This window comes from Myxocyprinus asiaticus, chromosome 22 (assembly GCF_019703515.2).
Source record: "Myxocyprinus asiaticus isolate MX2 ecotype Aquarium Trade chromosome 22, UBuf_Myxa_2, whole genome shotgun sequence".
Lineage (NCBI taxonomy): Eukaryota > Metazoa > Chordata > Actinopteri > Cypriniformes > Catostomidae > Myxocyprinus > Myxocyprinus asiaticus.
In genome coordinates, this window is record NC_059365.1 from 46,656,747 (window position 1) to 46,682,313 (window position 25,567).

Here is a 25,567-nt window from a genome sequence, read left to right on the forward strand (position 1 = left end):
ATAAATATATCCTGCTGGCAGATTAATATTCTGGAGGATGAAATTTTAAGATACGTGCCTGCAATGAATATGCAACCTGTGGGGACTAGTTTTTCAATTAGTCAACCTCCCACTTACACTTTGGGAAACGTTTAATGTTACTTGAATTGGTGCTATTTTTGTGCATTTCTGTGTTTATGCTGTAGAAGGCTTTGTTTGGAAAATGTTTTGTTTTCTTTCCTAAGGAACTATGTAAATGCATTTTGACAGGAAAAGTATATAGAGTCACATTTCAGCACTTTCAAAATCTGTAAATAATTGTGATTAACTCTGAAACATTATGCGATTAATCGTAAACAATACACAGAATGTTGCTATGCAACAAGAATAACTGTTTTATGAATAAAATGTACAGACAATAAACACTATATCAGTTTTAAAAAAAATTCTATTGACTAATGTTCAGCTCTGAATGTTATGCATGGCTATTTAGCGCCACCAGACATATTGTTCACAGAGTTGATCATCAGTGTACCTGGTGGAGTGAGCACATGCGTCAGGTCCAGTGGCTCTAGAGCCAAGAGTGTGGTGGGCAATGGCAGTGAGCGACATCGCTGAATCAGAACTTTAAATGGAGGATCTGCAGGTGACTGGCCGACAGGATGAGAGAGGGCCTGAAAATCACTGTATAAAGTCAGGTCACACTAAAAATGGAAGGGACACATATTACATTGATTCCAAAGCATGACCTACAGTATAGCCTCCCAATGAGCAGACATGATGCCCAGGTGAAGTAGTGGAGTGGGGTTAATCAAGAGAAAAATAACATCTGAACGCACCCAACTAAGGATGCCACTCCTCGTCCACTCTGAACTACAGTGGTCGATAATAAAACTAGTTTATGGAAATACAACTCTCACTTGAAAATGCAAACCAGTGATGACTTATTACTAGGCTGATACTGCTATATTTACACTGATATAAATGGAAATGAAGGTCTTTCACATGAGTATGTCATAATGTTTTTTTTTTTTTTTTTATATATATAGGGCATTTGAATGCTAATTGAAAGCACACAGGGAACTGGGCTGTGGTAGTTACATAATTCTAATCACATTTGTGGTTTTCTGGGATCTCTGTTGTATTGTAAAGAGGAAGCTTCCTCACAGCAGATTTGGACTTACATCAAAGTTTCTTTCAGTTTTTCTCAAGCAGTCATGATTGAGATTAATATTAAACACCTCACTCACGAAATCAAAATTGGAGTTGTGTTGTTTTTTGTTTTGTTTTTTGTTCATGTTGATGTTGATCTTTATGCTACTATTAAAAGTCAACAATACTATCTTTTAGCATGTTTAGCATTTAAAATGTACAGTCTTTCTCTTTCAGGACAATTGACCTCTCATTTTGCACTCTGGAACATTTGTCAACACATGGAAAAAAAAAGAGCTTGTCAAGCCATTTTATACTATAAACTAAAATACTTAAATAATCAAGAGGATTAAAATAAACAGAGCCAGATGTCTGTAACATTCTCATAATAGCATTTATAGAAGATCAATGAATGATCAAGTCAATGGCAGCACAGTTACACTGTTTATTAAAAGTTAGTAATGGAAGCATAGTGTTACACCTGCAGCGCCTGCTACCTCTCCTGTACGCCACCAGAGGTCGCAATCCCCTGAGTATTAACATTTCACGAACTACATTTCCCATAATCCTCTGTTCAGGCTGATTACTCTCACACCCTGTGTTTTGACTTCTGCCTGTTCTTCGTATTTCCCAGCCTGCTTGTGAGTTTTTTGGATTTTTCGCCTGTTTACTGGATTACCCCTCTGCCTCTCAGATTTACTTGGTTTGCCTTTCTGGACTGTCTGCCTGTGTACCGAACCCTTGCCTGCCTTTTTGTTTTCCCTTTATTTTGCTACTTTGTTTTACTATTTATACTGTTATTAAAACTGCACATGGATCTTAACTCACCTGCCTCTGCGTCCTCGCTACACATAGTGATATAATGGCAGAGTGTTAGAAAATATTATAACCATAAAAGTTCAAAGTAGTAATAATTATTAGTCTTATTAGGAAATTCTTCATTAAGGTGAAACTACTAAGAGGTGCAGTTGACAGCTATATGATATTTAAAAGTCACTGTCCATTCATGTTACCTTAAATAAGTTCTCTGGACATTTTGGTATTTTCTTCTTATTTGCAATGCATATATCTTGATTTTCATCTACTGTTGTGCTAGATAAGTGCTTCATCTGATCTGAGTGTTCAAAAGTTTCAAAATCTCTCTGGTCCAGTGGCTCTGAGCAGGGGCTCTTCTCTGCTTCTTCTCTGCTTCTTCTTGAGTGGTTCTCAATGGTGACTAGAGAGATGTGAATCGAGTTGAGCTGCGATTGAGGTCCATCTGAGTCATTACACAGGGAACTGTTATCTGGTGGAGAGTCTGGACATGTTCTCCAGGCCTTCAGCACCACAGCAGGAGAGCCACCCACTGTGGCATTGGATGGTAAGACCACCTTGCATGCCAAGTCAGTGGATAATGTAGATTTACCATTATCTGAGCTATCGGTTTTATGCTGACTCCTCAATGTCAACGGAGTATTGTGGATGAGTCCTGATAGTTGAGTTGTTTGCGAGTCCTGAGGGGATCTCTGTCCTTCAGGGGGGGAGAATGAGCGAGATGAGTTTCTCCATCTCATGGCGGTCTCAGCCACACTGTTGAAAAATCGGAGTAGGCCTCTAAAATGGCTGCTTTTGCCATCGAGCCCCGTTTGCTCAGGTGCAGAGTTCAAATCTTTGACGAATTCAAAGTTGACCGAGCCGTAGTCAGAGTCAATGGTTTTGTCCAGGGTATTCATCGACTCAAAACTGCTCTCGGTCAAAGGCGAACTTCCCCTTCCTTTGAGGGAAATTCTTCTCAAGTAATTCAAAACATCGCCGCCCTTTGACCATCGTCTTCTTTGAGGTATCTTGAGACTTTGCTTCACATATCGTTCTTCATGGTCCATCACAGATGAATTGTTGCAGTTTGACGAGTTGGAGTGAGCTTTCTTTGTGTAAGTTTCTCTTTCGGATAACTTAGGACAGCACCCATTTTGGTTACTAGCTGTGTCCTTGAGCACCTTGTGCTCACTCTCTGGAGTTCCAGCTGGGTCTATGTCATCAAACGAACAGTAGAAGTCTGTAGTGTGTCCTGCAAATGAATGTCTCTTGGCTTTATTCCTAGAAACGTTCTTGTACTCTGAGGAGGGAGAGTCCTTGCACATATATATATCATCCATGTCATTTTTCAAGTCGCTGTTGAATTTGACACTGGAGAGCTTGCCAGCTTTCCCTCTAAAGACAGATGGGGACTTTAATTTCTTGAAGGACCTCACCTTGTTTTTGATGGACAGTTTGAGAAATGACGCTTCACCTGGGAGGACCATCGAGTGAGGTCGCCGGTCCAGGTCAGAAGGGGTCTTGCGGCGGTTCAGAATCCTCCAAATGACAGTGGTTCCGGACCGCTGGTTGGGTTCCGGCTTCTCTCTTCTAAGGGTCTGACAGGGAATGATGGGCTCTGAGGAATTGGGATCTGGAATCCATGAGATCCCTGTTTTACTTTCCTCGTCTAGCGTAATATTGAACACACTGTTGACAAATCCATTGGAAACAGCAGACTCTGCTGTGGGGCTGGTTGAGCTATCCATCCTCGCTCATTGTAAGACAAGATGTCAGGAGTCAACTATGGGAAGCAGCATTATCGGCATCCTTGAAAATGTCTGTGACAGATCAAAATATCACACAGTAGATTGATAAGGAGATTAAAGTGTATGGTTTATGGTAACTCGACTAATTTTGAATGTTAAAATAATATATATAAATTATCATTCTGTTAAAATTCTATAAGATTATATTTGTTTAAAAAGGATTGATTCAGTGGCTGTGGTGTTGATTCAGTATATTAAACTTCTCTCATGAATTTATAGACTCATTGTAAGGATTTAGAAATCACAACACACCCATATGCTTATTAAAGGAAACAGAGAACACTTTTCCAATTGTTCCAAACCCAATACCTCAATGAATGTGAATTTAACAGTACGTTTACCACAAATCACACGTCAGATGGATCTTAATTGATAAATAAAATATATATTTAATAGGGTCCAAATCTCTGAGACCACTAAAATGCTTCTCTTTTACAATTTTCTGATATAATACAACTTTATAACTTTTTCCAACTATATATAACTTTTTCAATACAAATTATATTAACTGTTTGAGTGAAAACTACTCAAATTAAAATGAACATGGATTTCAGAATTTCTTAGTATATTTGTGCAATTGTGCATGTTATCCAGAGTGATTTGAGATTGTTCCAAAGAGCATAATCTGAGTGGAAGCATGAAAATCTGACCTTTTGTACAAAGTTTTTTTAAGTACCTTTTGTACCAATGTCATAAATTTGCTTATATGATTAACTACTGCATGCTTGATTTTATGTCATTCTGTTCCATTTTATTTTTCATAAATAAATCCCAAAACTTTGTTTATTTCCAGCTTTTAATTACACTTTGAATGCCAGTAATATACATGAATATAGACAAAATTACAGTCAAGTTAATATGGTTGTTCAGCTTCTAAATCTAATCATGTAAAAAACTGTTTTTAGAGTGCTACATTATCTCTGATAATACACATTCAAAACCAAGACAGAATTTTATAAACTCTGCATCCTTTAATAAGATAATTAGAAGCAAAATAATAACAATAATAGTTATAAAAACTTACCAGATTATTTTCTCCAGAAGAATTGTTATCCCATTAAAGTGCGTAAAACATTCCAGGCAAAAACTTTGGCTTCAAAACATTTTTTCCAGTAGAATCATTCCATACTGTTATTGAAGACGGTTGTTAAATGAGAGCTTTCTTAAGAAATGGTTCAGGGTTATTTTCTTAATAGAGTAAAGCTGTTGAACTCTTGCCCTACAGAGAGTGAACAGACGCCACACACGCCCAGTTCCTCTCATTAAGTTTGCGGACGTGATCCGGTTATTTCTGCCATTCTTCCATGTTAACCTGAATGCTCTCTTCATATGGGTCAGTCATTTTTATATTTACAATTAAATGTAAGCTTCAAATCACTTTAAAATGGATTTATTGTCCTAAAGTTTCATGTATGTTCATCAGTGCTATGGCAAGCTTTGCAGTGGACTTTGGAAATGGACACAATACACAAAATCTATGGTCAAAGTTTCACAGCCTGTTTGAAACGCTTCCTTTTTGTCCCATTTTGGTACTACTTTAATCACATGGCATTTCCCTGCTCGACGCAGGAAAGAGAGGTTCTTACACGAGTGAGCAAAAAAAATGCTTTAAGCTTGACAAAGACAGGAAGCCTGGCTAACAGTATGTAAATATCTGCTCCATACACTCTCTCTCTTCTGTCTTTGCTGCACCATTGTGAGGGAAAGACAATTGTGTTTCTTTCCCCTTGTGAGTCACTACACTCTAGTTTGTCAACATCATACTCCTACAGTAGCTATTTCATCAGACCAAGCATCTTACTGGCACATACTTGTCATAAATCATAACGTTAAAGAACGTCGACTCAAGCATAATAAAGGCAGAGTATAATATGTAAAATTCAAGACACCAAATACACAGTGACACTGACTGTGTCAGTGTATTTAGTAAATGAGCAAGGCATTGTCTAAGCCTCATACACTTAATTAACTGGTTAAAACAAAAAAGAAGCGAAAAGAGCAAAACACAGCAGCACATTCCCGCAGCACCTCACATTCAGCACACTTCCTGTGCAAGAGCCAGCAGCTTCCTGCTGTCCACTTCAGTCACAATGCACATCCTGGACAAAATAACCCTGCTATAGTTTGTGCTTTAAACCAAAGGCAAGACTAAATTCATATGTGAATGTGAAAAGCTGGAAAAACTTCTATCCTTTTTTACAGAGAGACAGAATGCAAGAAAGAAGAGAGTAAGTCAGCTAGAGACATAAACTGGTCAGAAGAAAACTTACAACATGTATGTAATGACATTTAATTATCTATCGTAGTTGTAATGTTCTATATCTCCTGTTCAATGTGCTGTTTAGAAAGCACCTCTGATGTCATCACTTTTTATCTTGTAGAACAATTGGCATCTTCCTCAGTTTCCTGTGATGCAGCTCCAGATCCACAGTTTGATAGTGAGCGTTTAATAAAACACCATTCTACTAGTCAGGGGCAGAGCCAGGAGTTTTTCACAGGGGTGGCCAGGCAGGGGCCAGCGATCAGTCAGTGGTGGCACAGAAATTTTCGGGCAGCATTTGGGTATCATTGGATGGGGATGTGGGGGGTGCGGTGGGGGGGGGGGTTGTTGGTGTAGAAAGCGGAGACACGTGGATACAAAAACAGAGGGGAATGGAGACAGGGACACTCGGGACGGATGTCACTACTGCAACCTTGGTGTGAGCATATGTTAAGTCTCCTCTGTGTTGCGGTTGTATAGAGATGGTTCCACCTCTAAAAAACTAAATTGTGCCTAAGACAAAATATGAGCAAAACGGCAATTGTGAGTGGGCTGCTTAATGGGGTGGCCAGGCTTCGGACTATGGTGGCCACGGCCATCCCCTAGCTCTGCCACTGCTACTAGTCTAAGCTTCACATCACATTGTTTCACCAGTTATTGTTCAATGAATCAGGTGAAGTTAAAAGGACCCTAAAGTGCTGTAAAGTGTAGAAACAGTAAAGTTAAATACCCATACAAATAAAAAAAATGCTATATGTTTCCAGCCAACTGTGATAAAAGCTAATTCTCTTTCTGCCGTGTTTGAATCCCTGTGCCATGTAACTTTCAGAAATTGTCATTCCCCCACGTTATGGGAGATAAGCATTACGTTTAAAAGACCCAATTGTTCAAGAATTACAACTGCATTAAAATGGTAAGTGAATGCTCACTGAGTTAGTAAATGCCTGGAAATGAGAATTTAAAGAGTATGTGATTGAGTCAAGAATATAGTAGAACTAAGCGTTCAAGAAGTGCCTAAATGTGTGGTTGATTGCTGGAAATGAATGGATCATCATGCTGGCGCCGCAGATGGCTGCCTCGGTGTGGAGTGCTCCTATTGTTTTTGTTGTTTTTGTTTGTTTGTTCTGTGTTTAGTAATCTTTTTCCAGTCAGTTGAACCAGAGACGAACTGCTGAACATTCAACAGCATATACCAGACAATCTTTTCCCGCTTTTTAAATATTCAGACATTTTGCTGGACATTTTAGTTGGAGGTGTGGCTGTGTTGTTCAAGAGATGCAGGCGAGGGAGATGAGCAGGCACGCTGGTCAGGCTCCATCGGCGTGGTTTTCGAACAGCGCTGCCGAGTATTCATCTAGTGAATCTCTGCTCTCTTCCTAACAAAACGGATGAACTACATCTCATTACCTGCACAAACAAGGACTTTTCAACCTCTGCTGCCTTGTGCTTCACAGAAACCTGGCTGAGTGAAGCCATTCCGGACAGTGCATTACATCTGCCGGGCTTCCAGCTATTCAGAGCGGATCGCATTGCGGAATTAACAGGGAAAACGAGAGGCGGTGGAACATGCTTTAACATCAGTGAAAGTTGGTGTACAGATGTAACAACGTTAAAGAAGATGTGCTGTCCTAATTTGGAAGCGCTCTTTATTAACTGTAAGCCTTTCTACTCGCCACGGGTGTTTTCCTTGTTTATTCTGGTGAGTGTTTACATCGTGCCAAACGCTTGTTTGAATGCTGCGCTGCAACAGCTGGCTGATCAAATCACAGACATGGAACAACAATATCTGGACTCACTTATTTTTATTCTTGGGGATTTTAACAAAGCAAACCTCACACGTGAACTGCCCAAATACAGACAGCACATTATATGCCCAACAAGAGACAGAAATATATTGGATCTGTGAAGATGATGTGTGCAGTGGCTTTCGAAAACAAAAGATAAGGAAAGCACAAGGCACAGACGGCATTTCACCTGCATGTCTTAAATCCTGTGCTAACCAGCTGGCCCCCATCTTCACACTGATTTTCAATAGATCACTGGAGCAGTGTAAAGTTCTCTGCTGCTTCAAATGCTCAATCATCATTCCTGTCCCAAAGAAACCAAAAATCACAGGACTTAATGACTACAGACCTGTCGCCCTGACGTCTGTGGTCATGAAGTCATTTGAGAGACAGATGTTGGCCCACCTGACATCACTGGACCCTTTCTAGATCCCCTTCAATTTGCTTATCGAGCAAACAGGTCTGTGGATGATGCAGTCAACATGGGATTGCATCATATCCTGCAACATCTGGACAGACCAGGGACATATGCAAGGGACCAGGGACATATGCAAGGATCCTTTTTGTGGACTTCAGTTCGGCTTTCAACACCATCATCCCAGCTACTCTCCGGACTAAATGATACCAACTCCCTTTTCCCACGTCTATCTGTCAATGGATTACAAGCTTTCTGACGGACAGCACCTGTACAATCAGCACTGGTGCCCCCCAGGGATGTGTGCTCTCCCCACTGCTTTTCTCCCTCTACACAAACGACTGCATCGCCAAGGACCCATCTGTCAAGCTCCTGAACCACTGTCATCGGCCTCATCCGAGATGATGATGAGTCTGCATACAGAAGGGAGGTTAAACAGCTGGCTGTCTGGTGCAGTCAAAACAACCTTGTGCTGAACATGCTCAAAACGATGGAGATGATTGTGGACTTCAGGAGGAACAACCCAACACTGTCCCCCCTCACCATTCTAAACAGCACTGTGGCAGCAGTGGAGTCATTCAGGTTCCTGGGCACTACCATCTCACAGGACCTGAAGTGAGAGACCCACATTGACTCCATTGTGAAAAAGGCCCAGCAGAGGTTGTACTTCCTTCGCCAGTTGAGGAAGTTCAACCTGCCACAGGTGCTGCTGATATGGTTTTACTCAGCAGTCATTGAGTCTGTCCTCTGCATTTCAGTATCTGTCTGATTTGGTTCAGCTACGAAATCGGATATCAGAAGACTACAAGAGACAGTTCGGACTGCTGACAGGATTATTGGTTGCCCCCTGCCCTCCCTTCAAGAACTATACACTTCCAGAGTGAGGAAAAAGGCTGGAAAAATCACTCTGGACCCCACTCACCCTGCAGACCTTTTTGACCTGTTGCCTTCTGGCCAATGCTTTTGCATTGTATGGACCTACAGAGCTGATATATTCTTCTAAAAATCTTAATTTGTGTTCTTCAGAAGAAAGAAAGTCATACACATGTGGGATGGCATAAGGGTGAGTAAATAATGAAAGAATAGGAATAAATTAATTATGGTTGACTGCAAATATCCTTTGCTTTTTTTATGATGCTTTCTCCCTGCTGCTAGGTTTCAGTATAAATTCCACGTTCCCGATCGGATCCCGCACAGTATGCATGACGTGCTTGCAACTGACTATAAAAAAGTATCACAAAGCAAAAGTAGTGTGCATGCGTCAAATGCATCCGTATGGGCTCATGGTCAAAATAGTATACTTTGAAAAACTGAGCACTCGACCATGTGCAAGATGATCCGGCACACTGAAAAACAAAATATAGCTCAGCCTTAAGGACAATTTATACTTCTGCTTGGAACTTATGGTGTAGGCTCCACGTAGTGGCCAACGCATTAGTTTGCATTTATAGTTCTGCATTGGTGTCTGCATCGTTCTGCGATTACACAGCCAAAATGCTAATTATGCATTCATTTTAGAGTTTATAAGCTGTAAACAGATATCTTTTGTCGCGTTTCGCCTTTAACTTCATGAAACACAAACAGAACATAAAAACAGCAGATGCTCCTGATAGAGACAATTGCTTTAATGGTCCTAAGTCCAAATACAATGTGATATGATGCAGAGATATTAAAATAATGGAGGTAAGGGGAGTCACGTGACGCCATGTGAGGAGCAGACGTGTAAACGGCAAGCTCTGCACACTTTGCTAGTTTTTAATTATTTTTATGTCATAAACCGGTGTGATTCGATACACCCTGCTACATATCTGTTCTTTGAAGTCAACATGGCAAATAATTCAAAATCCTCGTGCTCTGGAGATATTAAAAGACACTTACATGCTCAAGCTGAAACGTCTGACAGGCCCACAGACCAGGGACTCAGTTTGGACGGTGTGGTGGGAGAAATTTAACGGCAACTGGCGAGCATGTCTGTGATGCTGACAAAAGTTGTTGCTGACTTAGAGGATCTTGCTGTAATACATCGATCAATTACTGTGATGGAAACAAAATTCTCTGAGTTGGTTACAAGATTGTCGGACGTCGAGAAAGGGATCGATTATCTGGAGTCATCTGAGAGGCTGCTAATCCGCTAGCGACCAAGATAGACTTGGAACGCGTTTGGGAAAAACTGGAGGATTTGGAGAATCGTAATCGGCGAAACAGTGTCCAAATTGTTGTAATTCCTGAGCATGAGGAGGGCCGAGATATGGTAAAATTCCTAGATGAGCTCTTCCCAAGTCTGCTCGACATAACAGGCCATAAGCTGGAAATCGAGCAAGCTCACCGGGTTCCGGCTCAGAGATCCGCTGAGGTAGACAGGCCCCGATCAATTCTGGCCAAATTTCTGAGATCATCCGATAAAGATCTTGTGTTGCACGATGCGAGGAAAGCTTTCTTGGAAGAATCACAGCATTTTTTTGTTCCCAGACTTTGCGAATTCGACAAGAGACAAACGTGATCGATTCAAGGAATGCAAGACACACCTACATCAACGGAAGGTCACTTTTGCACTGATGTTCCGGCCAAGCTGAGAATAGATACTAAGATGGCTGCAAAATATTTATAAGCCAACAGCAAGCATTGTCTTTCATAGAGACAATGGGGTAAGTAAACCATTTTGTGATTTTCATATGGCCCCCAAGTGAGCTTGTCTCGCTGTACATACACTTGACTGTCTGAGGAAGCTGGGTGCCATTTATGTTTCTTTTTGTGTTTGTTTTGTGGAATAACACTCCTACAAGAAACTTTTGCATCGACGAAGGGTCACTTTTACACTGAAATTACTGGCCAAATTGAGAATAGATACTAAATATCTACAATACATGCCCACAACAAGCGATATCTTTCATAACATCAATGGACTGAGGGAGTCATGGTGTGTTTCTCACATGCCTCCAAGTGAGCTTGTCTCACTGTACATACACTTGACCATCTGAGGAAGCTGGGCACCTTTTTTGTTTCTTTTTGTGCTAGTTCCGCCTAGCGGCTGGAATTTGTTTTGTGGAATAACACTACTTCGGGACAGTTGTGGATGAATCTGCTCATTCTTTGTGCTTATGCCTCCTATTGAATGGAATTTGTTTCATGGAGTTTTTTTGCAAGACATTGGAATGATTAGGTAATCTCCTGCACTCATGAACAGCCAGCTCACTGAACATTCGTTTGACTGTCCGGGGAAACTGAACGGCTTTATTTTGTATATATATATATATATATATATATATATATATATATATATATATATATATATATATAATGTATTTATTTTTATTTTTATTTGTGTGTGTGTGTGTGTGTGTGTGTGTGTGTGCTGGTTCCACTAGCGGCTGGAGTTTGTTTTGTCGAGTAACACACCTTCGAGACATTCACAAAGCTGAATCTACACGTTCTTTGTGTTTATTCTGCCTATTGGCTGGAGTTTGTTTTATAGATTATTTTCTGTTATGTAATTCTGTCTCACAAAATTTGTACAGAAGCACTGGACTTGAGCAATCCAATGGCAAAGTTGTCGCGGGGGCTCTTGTAGGCGTACATGAACTGTTTGTGTTTAGAGGGATGGACGCCGGTTGGTGCTGTCGTGCGTGGGGTTAATGCACACGTTTTTCTTTTTTCTGTTTGTTTGGTTCGGGGTCTGACTGTGGCAATAATGTTGGAATGTAGTCTTTATAATTTAATTTTTGACACAATCCATTTTTTCTAATATGTCAAAATGTCAAATGTAAATATAAGTGGATTGTCTCTCTCTACGTGGAATGTGAATGGGCTGGGGCACCCCATAAAAAGAAGGAAGGTTATTTCTTTTCTTAAACGTAAGAAATATGATAAAGTGTTTCTTCAAGAAACACATCTTTCCCCGCAGGAAGCTGAAAAATTTGGGAAGATATGGGGTGGACATGTTTTCTTTGGTGCTTGCTCAAGTAAGAGCAGGGGAGTCATTACACTGATAAGTAAACATCTACAATTCAAATGTCTCAGACAGATTAAAGATAAATTAGGAAGAGTCATTATTGTTTTAACAGAAATTCAGGGGCAAAGGTTGATTTTGGCTAATATTTACGCACCTAACGCTGATGATCAGGGCTTTTTTTATAGATCTTGAAGGGATGTAATATAATTTGAATGAAATAATGGTGAAATTTGTATCTTGGCCATTGATATTAATAATACTTTTAAAGAATTCTATCTTGATCTTTATAGTTCCACATCTTCATCTACTGATGAAGATATTAGAAACTTTGTGGAATCATTAGATCTCCCTAAACTGACGACTGAGCAAAAAAATATTCTCTTGATTATGAGATAACCTTGGAGGAGCTTGACGAGGTAATTAGGGCCCTGCCTACAGGCAAGGCTCTGGGGCCAGATGGCTTTGCTGCTGAATTTTTTAGATCTTATGCTACTGGACTGGCTCCACTTTTGTTAGAAGTTTATACGGAATCATTAAAGAATGGAAAGCTTCCGCCAACCATGACACAAGCCCGGATCAGTCTGATTCTTAAAAAGGAAGATCCAAGCAAGTGTAAAAGTTACCGTCCAATTTCCCTGATCCAGCTAGATGTAAAATTGTTGTCAAAAATTTTGGCTAACCAATTAAGTAAAGTTATGACATCTCTTACACATACAGATCAGATGGGGTTCATTCGTGGCCTCAGCTCTTATGATAACATCAGGCGTTTCATCAATATCATGTGGTCAGTGGTGAATGATCAGACTCCGGTCGCTGCCATCTCACTTGATGCCGAAAAGGCATTTGATATGGTAGAATGAGGTTATCTTTTTAATATTTTGGAAATGTATGGGTTCAGGAATACTTTTATTGAATGGGTTAAGTTACTTTATAGACACCCGGTAGTGGCGGTAAAAACAAATTGATTAATTTAAGATTATTTTATTCTGGATAGGGGCACCCAGCAGGGTTGCCCTTTTTCTCCATTATTGTTCTGTCTTGCCCTGGAACCATTAGCAGCCGCGATAAGAAAGGAGGATGATTTTCCAGGGGTGATGGCGGGAGGTGTGGCGCATGAGCTTCTGCTTTACGCAGATGATATTTTATTATTCATCTCTGACCCTATTAGATATATGCTTTACCTCCACAGAATTATTAATTCCATTATTAAGTTCTCGGGATACAGAGTTAATTGGTCTAAATCCGAAGCCTTGGCTCTGACAGCATACTGCTTTTCGGTCAGGTGCCTTCCAGTGGCCCAAACAGGCATTAAGTATTTGGACATTTTATTTCCTACAAATTTGTGTGATTTAGTTAGTTCATTCTGACCCTTTAATAAAAAGGTTTTCGAGCAATGTGGGCAGGTGGGCTTCATTACAATTATCGATGATTGGGAAGGTTAATGTTATTAAAATGAATTGTATTCCAAAATTCAACTACCTGCTACAGTCACTCCCTATAGATGTCCACCTCTCTTATTTCAAGCTATTTGGTAACATAGCGATGTCCTTTATTTGGAATAGGAAATGTCCCCGATTACATTTCAGTAAACTGCAAAGGTGGGCTAGGCCAACCCAAGATTTTGTTTTATTATTATGCATTCGGTCTCAGACATCTGGCTCATTGGTCCCTTCCACCTGAGAGAGCCCCTCCCTAGTTTTGTATTGAACTGGAAGTTCTTGCCCCTATTTCACAATTGCAAAGCCTTTCTGTCAAACTAATTGAAGAAGTTATGTTAGACCCCATTATCTCGCATTTATAATCGGTATGGACAAAAATGTCCAGAGTGTTTAATTCGGACATTTATTTAAATGTTGCCTTGAGCTTATGGCTTAACCCCAAATTATTTATTAATAAGTCCCCTTTCTGCTGGTCAGAGTGGATTGTGAGGGGGGTTACTACACTTGGTGACCTATATGAGAGTGGAGTGTTGAGATCCTTTGAAAATCTGGTTCAACATTTTGGGTGTGTTAAAGACACACCCACCTGCTGGTGATGCCAGTCAGAGGATGGAGACATAACCCATGTCTTTTCAGGGTGTGTTAAGATCCAGGACGTCTTGTATGTGATGTATTGGGCATTCGGCTTTCATTTTGCCCCATCTCTGTTTACAATGTGCACCAATCACAGCTGTTGTTGTCTGCATCGATGCAATGAACAGTTACGTTTTTGAAGAGATGCATGTCAGGCTATGGCATAACTTACGGTGTAGTAGTATAAATCTGCCTTTCGGTCAAACACATCAGTCAGTGCAACGTAAACAATAAAACTACAGAGTGCATCTTTAACCAGAGACAGCCATTATGAGGACAATTGCCCTGTTTCAGTGAGGGTGAAGGGGATGCACTTATTCCTTTTTATTGAAGATTGTGAGGAATATTTTAATTCATCCCCTTAATAAAGTCCAAGCTTCTCTTACCTAAGATGGAGAAGTAATATTGCAAGTAATTCTTACAAGAGATTTAACTAGTCATTTTCTGAAATTATAAGTCAGTTTGTTGAGAAGCTCTCTTACTCTTTCTGGTGGAGAAGCTGGTGGGGAAGAGGGAGTGCTTTCTTTGTTGCCCACTTATCTTACTGTTAACACACATTTGCACTTTTATCTTACCCTTCCTTACCCCAAATATTCTTGTGAAACATTCCAGATCATCCGTTAACATCCACAAAGTGTTGACACAGCTAGGAAGTTCAAGTTCTTAGTGGAAAATGTTCTGCTGACCTTGAAAGCACACTTGGCTATCATATTCCTAAGAATGAGAATATTTTTCTGTCTTTGCATGGAGCTAAGGAGTTCTTTGCATTTAAAGGTTAGTATGGATCCTGACAGCATATAAAGGACTGATTAAAGACAGCTTTGTTTATTATAATGGGAGCACCTTGGCTGCTGTCATTGTGGCAAGAACGGAGAATACAAAGGCATACAGAATAAAACGGAATTATAAAAGAAGAAAAATATTAAAATCAAAATCAATGCAGAAGCACATGTCAAGTTAAAGTAATTTTCCTCTAAATTAAAACTGCATGTTTGAAGTCACTTTGTTCTACCACCAGTTCAAGGGTACCCCAGAATCCTGATCAGCTGCTCACTGCAAAAAGTGAGCTGCACCTGATGCTCAATGTAATTATAATTTACAATTATATTTATTTATCACACATTATATGTTTGCACATATACAGTGAAATTCTTTTTTTCACATATCCCAGCTAAGCTGGGGTCAGCCATGATATGGCACCCCTGGAGGGTCAAGGGCCTTGCTCAAGGGCCCAATAGTGGCATCTTGGCGGTGCTGGGGCTTGAACCCCCAACCTTCTGATCAGTAACCCAGAGCCTTAACCACTGAGCCACCATTGCCGTTTTATTTGGGGAACTTTTATTACATGCAATTTTTTCTTTAGTTCTTTTTCATATGTCTTGCCACCTTCTCTTAACTTCCACAGTTGTTCTTTTAATTTTACCCACTAGGTTGACTTTGTTTGTAATTTTGTCACATATTGCATTTTTCTGTGTAATGTTTCGATGTTTTTTTTTCTGTAACTCTCTGATGTGTTTATTCATCTCTTAGACTAAGGTCTCAAACGCAGTTGTTTCAAATTTAATTTTCCATTTACGGTCACTACTTTTTTGTTCCAAACATGCCATGCCATTTGGTTCAGTTATCACACAAAAAAATACCCCTTTAAAATATGAGTATGTCTACATTATTTGCATGTATGGCTATTTGCACAATTATTGTTAGTAAATCATCCGCAATATGCCCATGACGTGCAAATTAGCACCCGTTATGTGTGATCTTAGTAAATCTGGGCCAATACCTCGTTTGCCAGAGATAGAAGCCGCCAGTCTCCCAGATTTCTGGCCAACTATAATCAACACCTGTAATAGAAGCTAGACACATGCTGCAGATAGAATTATGTTCCTTTCTTAAAAGCTCTAATCAGAATGAGCATCTTTTGCTTTTTGTGGATTGTTGCTCTGTAGAAAGGCTATAGAGTGCAACAGTCTGGTTCTGGAGTAAAAGTCTGTGACGAGGAGGAGGGCGTGGCGTAAAGACTGTTGTGTGTGAAAATCCCAGGAGATCAGCAGTTACAGAAATACTCAAACCAGCCTGTCTGGCACCAACAATCATGCCATGGTCAAAATCACTGAGATCACATTTTTTCCCCATTCTGATGGTTGATGTGAACATTAACTGAATCTCCTGACCCTTATGATTTTATGCATTGCAACTATGTTTTTTCATAGTTTTCATGCTGTGGCTTGGGAAAAAATAAAGGATGTGTTTTGTGTTATGTTTGGCTTATATTATCATGGCTATTATCTTATGTATTGAGAAAATCTTTACATAGCCAGCTTTAGTTACTTGACTGTTGTAGTGTATGTGATGGTGGGTCATCACTGCAAAACAATAAATGTTTGTATTTCATTCCATATTTAGTTTTCTTAATCACACTTACAGTATATAATTTATTAATTACATTATTCTGGTAGATGATAATGAAGTAATGACATGATTAACATAAGTAATGGCATGACATGATTCACACAATAATTGCTTACATTTGATCTGGCATTCCAATGCTACTGCTACCTATTATGTACTCATATCTACATGTTAAACTACTGGATGAATTCCCAGTGTATTAGAAAAGCACTAACTCAAAACACATATTAAAAAATTACAGAGTATTTTTGGTCATCAAATGGGATATTATATTTTGTATTTAAATTCAGATTGTGAAGGGTTTTAAATTCTCTGTCACTGAAAAGCAACTTGAAAATTGTATGTTTGTTGCCATGCAGCACCACACAGCTTCACCAGAGCCCATTTGCCAGACCCAGTCTGTATCTTTCAATCCATATATATTTAATTTTATATCTCTCGTGTCAAGAATAAAAATGACATTCTTATTGGTTTATGAAAAGTGTGCATATGTATGTGCTCAAGTGCGGTAAAGTAAGGTAAGAGGGAAACCCCACTATTGCAGCTCATTGTTGCGACAGGTCGCAATGAAAACAAACACATGAGCGATAGAGGAAATGTGAAAATAAAGTGAAACAACGGAGAACAGAAAATAACAGAATTAGTCATCAGCCATGTTAGTTATTTACAGCAGCGTCCCGGGAAATAACGTTGCTGTGGAGCTGCTTTCTGACCAAACCGCCTGTATACTGTAGTAAAGAGTATGCCACTTACAAAGTGCAGATAAACGTAAAGGTCTATTTAGTGTCTTAAGCAGTTTTTTCACAATAAACGGCTTTCTATCTATGTAAATGCCACCCGAGCCATGGGCTGTTCTCACTGCTACCATCAGGTAGGCGGTATCGCAGCATCAGGACCTGCACCAGCCGACTTCATGATAGCTTCTTCCCCCAAGCAATCAGACTTCTGAACTCTTGATTTCCCACGATCAAAATACATCAGCGCTGCACTTTATTACCCTTACTCTTATATATCACACCGGACTGTCATAAATTATATTATTATTATTATAGTATGTTCTCTCTTAACAACTGACTATCAACCGACAGCCTGAATGTCAATACAGTACAATACTGTACATTCTATATATACTATATATACTTTTTTATATATTTTTATTTTTTATTTTTATTGTATAATGTGTATCTATATAGTGCGTATTGTATACTGTACAGTGTATGTTATTATTTGTATACTGTTGAGTGTAATTATGTGTATATCAGATGTTTAAATTGTGTTGTGTTAATTTGATGTTATTGTAAATTGGTATATGTCTCATCACTGTCACGACTGCTATGTTGATCGGAACTGCACCCAAGAATTTCACACACCATTGCACTTGTGTATATGGCTGTGTGACAATAAAGTGATTTGATTTGATTTGATTTTGATTGAAATGAGCTGTTATAATTTGAAATCCATTTGATCTCTGCAGATGTTATTACTCCACCCCCTGCGTAACCTCATTAACGATAGCTCCACATTGTTGAACCAACATGGTTTGAATGATGGATGTGCAACATAGTTACTAGGTTTCGGGAAACACTCGTGACTAGCTAGTTAGTTTCTCTAACGATGCATCGTACTATGGAGGTTCAGCAGTGAGTTACGTCATTGTACGGGAAACGCATCCCAGGTCGTCATGTGTTGTCAAGATGGCTGCTCCCATGAGGGGACAACCTGCTCCATGTAAAATTAAAGATCTTTTATTGAGCTCTTGACATGACTGGAGTCTTCCTCTAATAAGAATGTACATAATTTTAAACATATTTTAAACAAAAGTGTTATTTGTTATGTGTACAATTTTTTTAAATAGCAAAAACTTACTTAGTGCACCTTTAAAACTCACCAAGAACAATCAAGCCTTGTGTCCCCGGTATTGGTTCCCTATTATTACTGCCAGTTTACGTCTAAATAAGTAGGCTATTTATTTTAAAATACACAATATCTGATTTATGTATACCTTTTGTAGGTACATTTATTTATTACTAATTGCACTTGTTTCCAGCTCTCTTCCTTGCCTCATCACTCTTAGATTTGGTTAGATTAAGATAATTATTAGTTTTTTAATAAGTCATTGTGTTTTCTCTAGAAAATTCTAAATCTGGTTTCTGTCAAATCAAAATTGTCAACATGGGATTTATTTTTATATATGTTTGATCCATATGCATTTGGATTTGTTTTGTGATTTTTTTTCTTCACTGACCAAATCATAGCTGTCAATAAACATCTTGGTTGCAGTCCCATTCTTGAGGCCATGACATTGTCATCCGAGCAGAGAGCTGCTGTCCAGTCAGCAACAGTGGGGCAGGGGAACAATCCAGTCTGGCACGCTCTGAAGAACGGTCAGACAAAGCAAAGCATCCCACACCTTCCCTTATATCCAAAGTCTGTGGTAAGCAAGAGTTAGATGGAGTGCTGGCTGTGCAATGGGGCATTGCCAGTGATCATTAAGGTGAAGTGTCCATACCGATGGAGGGACCTTACTGTGCAGGTCATTCTAAATCCAAATTAAAGGAAACACCTTTCACCTCCAATAAAGCCACTCCTAATGGCACCAGGTACAGGGACAGCTTTACATCTCAGGGAAGAACACTTTCTACTTCACCATCTGAACATTAAAGCAATGTGTTATTATACCCATCTCCAGAGAGGAAAGTTGGCAGACTTACCTAGTAACCTTGGAGAACCTCTTCAATTTCTGTATGTTTTGCCCTGAGGGCTTTTTCTACATCAGTTTGAAATCCTTTATTTATTATTTTAGGAGGCAATGAATCGTCATGGTTACTTGTGTAACCTCCGTTCCCTGATGGAGGGAACGAGACGTTGTGTCAATGTAGTGACAGTAGGGGTCACTCTTGGGAGCCCGAGACACCTCTGGTCTTTGATAAAAGGCCAATGAAAATTGGCGAGTGGTATTTGCATGCCACTCCCCCAAACATACGGGTATAAAAGGAGCTGGTATGCAACCACTCATTCAGGTTTTATGCTGAGGAGCCGAGACAAGGTCCGGCCATTTCAGCGGGTAGTTCAGTGTTGTGGCAGAAGGGACACAACATCTCATTCCCTCCATCAGGGAAGTAACCACACCTCACCCAGAGAAAGGGGGGATATTTAAGTGGAAGAGACCGCACCATGACCTTCGTTGCCTGGAGAGCGGGTTCCTTTAGCGCCTTGGCTTGATAGACTTGCAGGAGAGCCATGGCATGCAGGGCGGAGGCAGCTCGTCCAGCAGCACCATAGGCCTTGGCTGTCAGAGACGACGTAAACCTACAGGCCTTGGATGGGAGCTTTGGGTGCCCGTGCCAGATGGCGGCGCTCTGTGGGCATAAGTGCACCGCGAGCGCCTTTATCCACCGGGGGGATTGCCGAATGGCCCTTGGCCGCCCCACCATCGAGGGTAGTGTGGGCGGGGAAGCTAAAAGATCGGGACCGTGCAGCAAAAAGTGCCTCCCATGACCTTTTCAGCTCTTCATGCACTTCCAGGAAGAAAGGAACAGGGGTCAGGGCGTGGCTTTGAGCGGCGCCGCGAGCCTAGGAACCAATCATCGAGCCGCGAGGGTTCAGGGGAGAGCTGAGGTTTCCACTCTAGCCCGACGCTCGTGGCTTCCCGGGAAAGCATGTCATCATCTCCGCATCAGCCTGTGACTGGGTGGCCACACCTGAAGGGAGGAGCCCAGCTGAGGCATCCATGTCCAACTGGACGTGCCTGCTCTCCGATGCTGTGCTCGAGAGCTCATCACCTTCGCGGGCTCCGAATAAGAGGTCGAACTCGCCGTGAGATGAGCCGGCAGACTCATCCGGAAGCCAGATGTGGGCAGATGAGTGTGCTGGGGAATGGGAGGTCCGTGGGGGGATACCTGGCAGAGGTGGTCCCATTGGGGTCCCCAAATCACCCCCAGTGCTAGCCGCGCTGGCCTCATACTGTGGGTAGAAGGACCGAGGCGGGGAGCCTCTAGGGTGGCTTTCTTTCTTACGAAGGTAAGCCGTGACTACATCGTTGCCATGGACATGTTCTCACAATGAGTACATGACCCATCCACGAACGCTGTCTCCGCATGAGCGTGCCCAGACACAAAAGACAGTGATCATGACCGTCAGAAGGTGAGAGATAATGAGCGCAACCAGGAATAACACACAAAGAGTAAGGAATCTTTAAAAAGACGCATTTTTAAAAAGACATTCCGTGTGTGCCGCTCTTTTAGAGAAACATACTCTTTTAGAGAAATACACTCTTTTAGAGAAATATACTCTTTTATTTCTGCCGAAGCGCCCAGGGGCATTCTCTTCAGTGCAACAGTGCAGAGGGGGGAGAAGCCGCTGAAATGCCCTGTCAGATCCAGCAGAGGTGAATGAACAGTCGTGGGAATTCAGCTCAGTGAGCATGACCGTTCGGCTCCGAAGAGAAAATCTGAATGAGTGGTTGCATACCAGCTCCTTTTATACCAGTATGTCCGAGGGAGTGGTATGCAAATACCGCTCACCAATTTTCATTGGCCTTTTATCAAAGACCAGAGGTGTCTCGGGCTCCCAAGAGTGACCCCTAGTGTCACTACATCGACACAACGTCGAGTGAGTGACAGATAGGGAATTAGCCTTCTCTTGTACTGCACATATTGTGATATTGCACACAAGAGCCAGATCTTTGTGCAGATCATCATTAGAAATGGTGGAAAAACGGATATGATGAAGTTCAGGATTGTGAACACTGACACACATCTGTATATAGAACCAAACACTGTCAGGATTTATGCATATGCAAGTTCAGTGACACTTCAAATATTCTTTTTACGAGCACTACAGAAAAGAATGGAGAATAAAAAGCTAACTGGAACTGGACCAAGGAACGCTTGATGACGGTGCTGCTGATGTTGAGTGTTGTTAAAATCACTGCTGAGTTTTGCATAGAGAGCGTTCGGATGTTTACCATGATTTTATCAAAATCATTTGGAAGGTCAGATAAAAGTGATTGGCAAGCCACATCAGATCACTGACTTACATTAAAGGTGCTATATGTAAGATTGACAACAAGCGTTTAAAATGGGTACTGCAGTCCAAATTCAAAATATTGGAGAGTTGTCTGTCTCGCCCCAGACTCGAAGCTCATGCGGGTTGCCAGAATTAGCCAACTCAGCATCAGTTTTAAAGCATTTCTGGGCTGTCTCCATCTTCCAAAGGCATCTCCAATATTTATCGTTGTTTTACTATGCCTCTGATCATGGTGGTTTTTAGACGGCTTTTTATGTCAGGTGGAATCTGATATCTCTGATCCAGTTCGTTTGTTGGCTTGCATGACTGCAGCACGCAGTGTTGTCTGCCTGAAAACTTGTTCAAATCTGGCAACCCGGCGGTGTCTAAATACTATTGGTGAGTGGGCAGTGGGCGGGATCACACAGGCCAAAATATAAACAGAAATTCCTGCCTGGAATGGAAACTTCAAAGTAGAATATGCTGGCTGTATCATTGTTATCGGAGAAGCCAGTATTTCAACATATCATGTTTCCTAATTCTGTAATGACATATTATTTACATTTATGCATTTGGCAGACACTTTTATCCAAAGTGACTTACAGTGCCCTTATTACAGGGACAGTCCCCCTGGAGCAACCTGGAGTTAAGTGCCTTGCTCAAGGACACAGTGGTGGTGGCTGTGGGGATTGAACCAACAACCTTCTACTTACCAATTCAGTGCTTTAGTCCACTATGCCACCACCACTCCAGTGGTTTTGTCATTTTATGATTTAGTACAGTAATAATATTACATATAGCACCTTTAAATAAAGACATTACATCATACAGGGAGACTCTGAGAAGTGATGGTACATAAAAAAACTGCCGGTACACTGTAGAGTAAATTATAGAAGTGCAGGTACTTCGTACTGCTGCAAACTGCCCCACTTCAAGCACTGAGCACAATCCAATAACAGTCAACCTCTAATTTGTATTTATTTATATAATGGTACATAAACCAATTTTAATGTGATATACTGTATACTGTATGTGGAAAACATGTATTGAGTATTTTAAACTTGCATATGTCCTACCCTGTTTTACTGATAAACAATCTTAAGGCCATGTTGAATGTGTGCTCCTGCCTGTTTAAGTAAGAGTCTGTGATACATTATTTATTTTGAGATTGTTTTGAGATGGGTTTGTTTTGGTATAGGGATACGGTATTAATTTTGTTTGGTCAGCTCTTGAAAAAGGTCTTTAAAAGTCTTAAATTTATTTTTGCAGCAACCCTGTTTTTACAATCTCATGGCCCAGGTAGTGTTTCTGGTGTGTTTTGTATCTGGTACCTGATTGATTAAAATTGATTCAATTTCTAATTCTTTCTTTTCTTGATTTGATTAATTGTGGTATTTTGTTAATTTGTATATTTTGTTGCCTGTGAGCTATCGAGCTCAACCCCCTTATTTACTGTTTAATTTTTAATCAGTCATTTTTGTTTAGTCATTTTGAATTAACTTAATTTTATGTGGGTGGAGTTATGCAGTCTTTGTATTTTATGCTCTAGCTGCCTTTAATGTCCTGGGTCTGTCATGCCTATTTTACACCACATGCCAGGCCCAGTTCTACGGGGGTGCTTGAGGGAGCTTAGCACCCTCAAACGAACCTTAGAGCACCCTCAATTGCAGACCAGGGCAAACTACTGCCCGCAGGTCGATTTATACCCTCTGTGCCTGTGCAGTGCAGAGAACGCCCCTGGGTGCTTCGGCAGAGCAAAAAAAAAGAGTATATTCTAAAAAGAGTATATTTTCTATTCATAAAAGAGCGGCACGCATGGAACGTCTTTTTAAAGATGCCTTTCCGTTTGTGTGTTATTCCTGGTTGCGGTCGCTATCTCTCCACTTCCGATGGCCACGATTGCTGTCTTACTGTACGTGTCTGGGCGCTGCCCACGCGGAGACATAGTTCGTGGATGGATCATATCCTCATTGTGAGAACATGACCATGGCAACATTGCAGTCACAACTTGCATTCATGAGAAAGCAAGCCACCCCAGCGGCTCCCCGCCTCTGTCCTTCTACCTACGGGTATGAGGCCGTGCCGGTTAGCACTGGGGGTGATTTGAGGACCTCAATGGGACCACCTCCGCCGGGTATCCCCCCACAGACCTCCCATTCCCCAGCACTCTCGCTTGCCCCGATCGCGTGCTTGGACGAGATCGCCGGCTCGTCTCAGGGCGGGTTCGACATCTCGTCTGGTGCCCTGGAAGATGATGAGTTATCGAGCGCAGCATCGGAGAGCGGGCTCGTCCCGTCTGACACTGAGGCTTCGGCTGGGCTTCCTCCTTCGGGAACGGTCGCCCGGTCTCAGGCCGATGCAGAAATGATGGACATGCTTTTCTGGGCGGCCACGAGCATCGGGCTAGAGTGGAACCCTCCGCTCTCCCCTGAACCCTCGTGGCTCGACAATTAGTTCCTGAGCCCCTATTCCTTTGTTCCTGGAAGTGCACGAGGAGCTGACAAGGTCGTGGGAGGCACCTTTTACTGCCCGGTCACGATCTTTCAGTTCCCCCGCTCTCGCTACCCTTGATGGTGGAGCGGCCAGGGGTTATTCGGTGATCCCCCAGGTGAAAAAGGCGCTCACGGTGCACTTGTGTCCGCAGAGTGCTGCCACCTGGCATGGGCGCCCGAAGCTCCCGTCCAAGGCCTGTAGGTTTACGTCATCTCTGATGGCTAGGGCCTACGGTGCTGCTGGACAAGCCGCCTCCGCCATACACGCCATGGCTCTCCTGCAAATACACCAAGCCAAGGTGCTAAAAGAACTGCACGAGGGTAGTTCTGACCCGGGATTAATGCAGGAACTGCGCTCGGTGACTGACCTCACTCTCCGGGCGACAAAGGTCACAGCGCATTCTCTCGGGTAGGCGATGTCCACTCTCGTGGTCCAGGAGCACCACCTCTGGCTCAACTTGGTAGAGATGCGAGAGGCCGACAAGGCACGGTTCCTTGATGCCCCCATCTCCCAGGTTGGCCTGTTTGGCGACAACGTCGAGGACTTTGCCCAGCAGTTCTCGACGGTGAAGAAGCAGATGGAGGCTATAAAGCACATCCTGCCCCGGTGCAGCAAAACATCCCGCACCCCGTCTGCTCGTCACCAAGGGCGTCTCCCTGCAGAAACATCTCCGGCTCTGCCACAGCCCGCCCCTGTGGCCCGGGCCCGGCGTGCAGCCCATCGCAGGAAGCAGACGTCCCCGTCTCACGGCCGGCCACCAAGAACCCGAGGAAGGCTTCGAAGTGCCCCTGAGACAGGCAACCCAGGGGCAAGGAGACCCATCTCTCTGGAGCTGGTGTACAGATCACTCCATCCCCCGGTGGAGGGCCGGGAGGAGAATCTTTTGTTTCCCCAGAGGCTGCGGTACCCAAAGGTTCAGCAAAAGAACAGTTTCCTTGTTTCCTGGGTCATATGTCCGGTGTGCACTGCCGTCGTCACGACCGCCGTCCACCATTCCTTTTTGGAAGGGTTGGGCCTCCAGCGGCGGACCCCCCATGCTTTCCAACCCGTCGCGATGGCTGACCCGGACCATATGACTCGGCTACGCGTTTCAGTTAACCTCGTTGAAGGGCTAGAATGCCGCTACCTTGCGTGCGGAGATTGTGACCCTCCTGAGCAAGGGCGCGATAGAGCCTCCCTCCAGCCGTGATGAGGAAAGGGTTCTACAGCCCTTACTTCAGCTTACCAAAGAAAGGCAGTGGGTTGCGACCAATCTTGGACCTGCGAGTACTGAACTTACACAGACTCCCGTTCAAGATGCTGATGCAAAAACGCATTCTAGCGAGCGTACGACATCTAGATTTGTTTGCGGTGTTAGACCTGAAGGACGCGTACTTCCACGTCTCGGTCCTACCTCGACACAGACCTTTCCTGCGGTTTGCCTTCGAGGGCCAGGCGTACAGTA

General features: G+C 42.1%; 2 protein-coding genes across 2 annotated transcripts in view; one reads left to right on the forward strand and one right to left on the reverse strand.

Moving 5' to 3' along the window:
• The window catches only part of LOC127413425 (spermatogenesis-associated protein 13-like), a 92,814-nt gene extending 87,838 nt beyond the window's left edge, over positions 1-4,976 (reverse strand). Inside the window, 3 exon segments of the mRNA XM_051650572.1 lie at positions 515-653; positions 2,145-3,746; positions 4,759-4,976. Coding sequence (XP_051506532.1) covers positions 515-653; positions 2,145-3,674 — 1,669 coding nt within the window. The 5' untranslated portion in view covers positions 3,675-3,746; positions 4,759-4,976.
• msnb (moesin b) overlaps positions 4,967-25,567 on the forward strand; it is a 98,808-nt gene continuing 78,207 nt past the window's right edge. Inside the window, exon 1 of the mRNA XM_051650583.1 lies at positions 4,967-5,067. The gene's annotated coding sequence lies outside the window, so the exon portion shown is untranslated. The remainder of the gene's footprint in view (positions 5,068-25,567) is intronic.